The sequence below is a fragment of the Piliocolobus tephrosceles genome, chromosome 6 (assembly GCF_002776525.5).
Source record: "Piliocolobus tephrosceles isolate RC106 chromosome 6, ASM277652v3, whole genome shotgun sequence".
Classification (NCBI taxonomy): domain Eukaryota; kingdom Metazoa; phylum Chordata; class Mammalia; order Primates; family Cercopithecidae; genus Piliocolobus; species Piliocolobus tephrosceles.
The window spans coordinates 121,926,801-121,929,879 of NC_045439.1; the positions used below are offsets into that span (position 1 = coordinate 121,926,801).

Sequence of the window (3,079 nt, forward strand, 5' to 3'; positions counted from 1 at the left end):
AAGAAAGAAAGAAAGAAAGAGAAAGAAAGAGGAAGGAAGGAAGGAAGGAAGGAAGGAAGGAAGGAAAGAGGGAGGGAAGGAAGGAAGGAAGGAAGGAAGGAAGGAAGGAAGGAAGGAAGGAAGGAAAGAGGGAGGGAGGGAGGGAAGGAAGGAAGGAAGGAAGGAAGGAAGGAAGGAAGGAAGGAAGGAAAAGAAAGAGAAAAAGAAAGTGCGGGTCCCCTAAGAGGGTGAGCTGCTGCCTTTCAAAGTAACAAAAAGATTAAGAACCCAAAGAACCCAAAACGCTCCTCTTGTTAGCGTACCCTACACAGGCTTCTGAAACATCTTCCTCTCAAGGCCTCCTGCACATCTGTTCTCTGGGGAGACACCCACCCTGAACGTCCCTCTCCTAGCACCTCTGTCAAAATTGGAAAAACTGCTGACCCAGCAGCTGCACAGAGGGGTTGAGGGAGGAACTCCCCAGCCTGCATGCCTACCAGCCTGGCTAGCCAAGTTCTGGGCCTCTCTACCCAAGGCCTTGACCAATTAAGATATAGGTATAGACCCAGCTGCAGTAGGTGTGTGTGTTGAAGGGGAAGGTGGCGGTGGTCTGGGGCAGAGGGAGACTGTCGCATTTCTACAAAGAAGTAAGATAAAGGAATCCAAGGGAAGAGGTAAACCTTGGGGGACAGGGGAATCTAACAGGCCCAAGGGGAGGAAAAGCTTGTGAGAGAAGCCAGGGAGATTGCAAGAGAAGCGTGCTGTGATCTGGCCTGTCCAAGATCCAGCCCCACATAGCAAGCCCTTTCATCTGAAAGCCCACAGCCCTCCTCCCAGATTCCCACCCATCTCCAAGGGCTGGGAATCTGGGAAGAGGGCTGCACCCCACTCAGGACCCCTGCAAGAGGCTAAGTGGCATCAAGAGTGTGGGGTAAGGAGCCCAGAGCCCTGGCTTCTGGTCCAACCCCCACCACCTCACCTACCTGACTCTGAGCACTCAGCCAGACCCCTTACCCTCTCTGGCCACCAGTACCTCATCTGTAAAATGCCAGTATCACTCTAGAAGGATCTCTAAAGGCCCCTCCAGTCCTAGTACTCAGAGGCTCCAAGGGGCCGCCCAGGATTTAATGAGACTTAAGAGGAGACAGAAGGACCTGGGCCTTTCAGTCCTGGTGGAGAACAAAGAGGTGTGTTGCAGAGGCCACAGAAATACAGCGCCTTGAGTTGCTGCCCAGATGGAAAAGTGGGGCTGCGGATGCTGGGGCCCTAGCCAGGGAAGTCTCATGGGGGGACACACACCGAGGAGGTGCTCTCAGTGCACTTGAGGGACAGAGGTGACACGTAGGGAAGGGGTGGGGCAGGTAAGGAAGGAACCAGAGGGAAAGAGAGGGTATGGAAGGAGCGCAGGCTGATCTGGCGAGGCAGGAGGAAGGCCCAGTACCTGCCGGCCACACTGCCAAATCCAGGCGGGTGCAGGGTGGGTGGTGCCTCTGAGGACCACCACTTCCCCAGGGGAAGGGGAGGGAGTGATCTGGCTGAAAGAGATGGGTGGGGGTGGGGAGAAGCTGTTTACCTTGGCTTTGCCCATGTTCTCTCGGGGCCCCTCGAGCTGTAGCCAGAAGTAGGGGGTGTCCGGGCGGCTCTGGAAGGCGTTCAGCTTGACCCTAAAGATGCGCTGCACTTGCAGCCGCTGCCGCTGCACCCGAGACTTCGATTTTGTCTGCACCATGAACCATTCCTGCGCCGGAGGATCGCCCCCAGACAGGAGCATGGCTGCCCCGCCTGCTCCTGGAACTAACGAGACGACAGTGTCACCCGGGTCTCGGCGCGGCAGGCGCCCCAGCCCCCAGTCCCAGGCGCCTAAGCCACGCCCCCTCCTCCCGCGGCGCGCCCCCCGCACGGCCTCCTTCCTCCAGGCTGCCGGACCCACCCGGCACGGCTCGGGCGCCCGCCCTCTGGAGCTTGGTCCCCTTCGACCGCCGCTCCCGCGACGAGCTCTTCCTGCCCGGGGTTGTAGGAGGGGTGGGACCGGTCGGGCTCCTGCCGCCCTTCCCTCCGCCCCCAGCCTTCCCCCTCCAGCACTCCGCCAGCCCCTCCTGGATCAACTCTGTCTCCGTCTGCTGGATAGCTTAAAGGGGCGCGGAGAAGAGGGAGGGGGAGCCGGGGCGGGAAGGAGGGGGCGGGGAGGGTCCCGGAGGCCTCTGCCTTCCACCCAAGTTTTGGGCCCACAGCCAGAATCCAGGGGTCAAAGTTAGTTTCCTTCCACGTTCCCCTCTTGCTAGTGGAAGGACGGGGGAAAAGGAAGGAGGGGAAGATTGGTTTCCGGGACCCTTTTTTGAGATTTGGAACAGGGATCTCTCCCTTTTACCCTCACCTTCTCCCCCGAACCCCCAACCGCCTCTCCCAGGCGTCCCAAGAGAACGGGGACCTCGGCCACTCCTTCCCTGGGAGGAAAGGGTTAAGGTAGAGTAGGGTGGGGAGCCCAGGGAGGCTGGGGCCTAAGGAAACTCTGGGCTGGAGACCAGGCAGGAAGGAAAGAGTAACAGCACTGACTCCCCACACCCCCCCCCCCCCCCCCCCCACTGAAGTCTAGGGACAGCCTGGAGCTGGCGGGCAGCCCAGACCCTCCTGAAGCCCCCCAGGGCTGGAGGGGCGGGAAAGCTGCCAGAGTTTTCAGACTTGAGTTGTTTATGAAAGCCCTTTTTAGCACGTTTGAGTTATGCTGTGAGGGGAAGGAGATAGAGGGTCTAGGCAGTAATGTAACCTCCGAGGTCTCCTGTAACACCTGACCAGCCAGCCAATTGGCATGAGTGCTCTGGGAGTAGCCCTGGGCTAGGGGGCCACCTTCAACACCCAGGCTCTGGTCACATCCTCAGCACAAAGAACACCTTATACAGCCCTAGGCTTGAACAGAACCTGGCCCTATGGAGGGCAGGGCCTATGTTTCAGCCTCAGTGACCTTATTTTCTAGATTAAAACCAAGAGCCACAGTCTGATAGACGCAAGTATATCTATGGGGTCAAAAGGCATCAGACTTTAAATTAGGCCTGCCCTGGAACATCTGGGCTGCAGGGTCATCATATGTTTGTGTGCAGGCAAG

General features: G+C 58.4%; 1 protein-coding gene across 1 annotated transcript in view; it reads right to left on the reverse strand.

Moving 5' to 3' along the window:
- The window catches only part of NYNRIN (NYN domain and retroviral integrase containing), a 21,093-nt gene extending 18,886 nt beyond the window's left edge, over positions 1 to 2,207 (reverse strand). Inside the window, exons 1-2 of the mRNA XM_023227466.1 lie at positions 1,910 to 2,207; positions 1,553 to 1,767 (exon numbers count right to left, since the gene is read on the reverse strand). Of these exons, the coding sequence (XP_023083234.1) occupies positions 1,553 to 1,750 (198 nt within the window). The 5' untranslated portion in view covers positions 1,751 to 1,767; positions 1,910 to 2,207. The remainder of the gene's footprint in view (positions 1 to 1,552; positions 1,768 to 1,909) is intronic.
- Between the last annotated feature and the right edge of the window lie 872 nt (positions 2,208 to 3,079).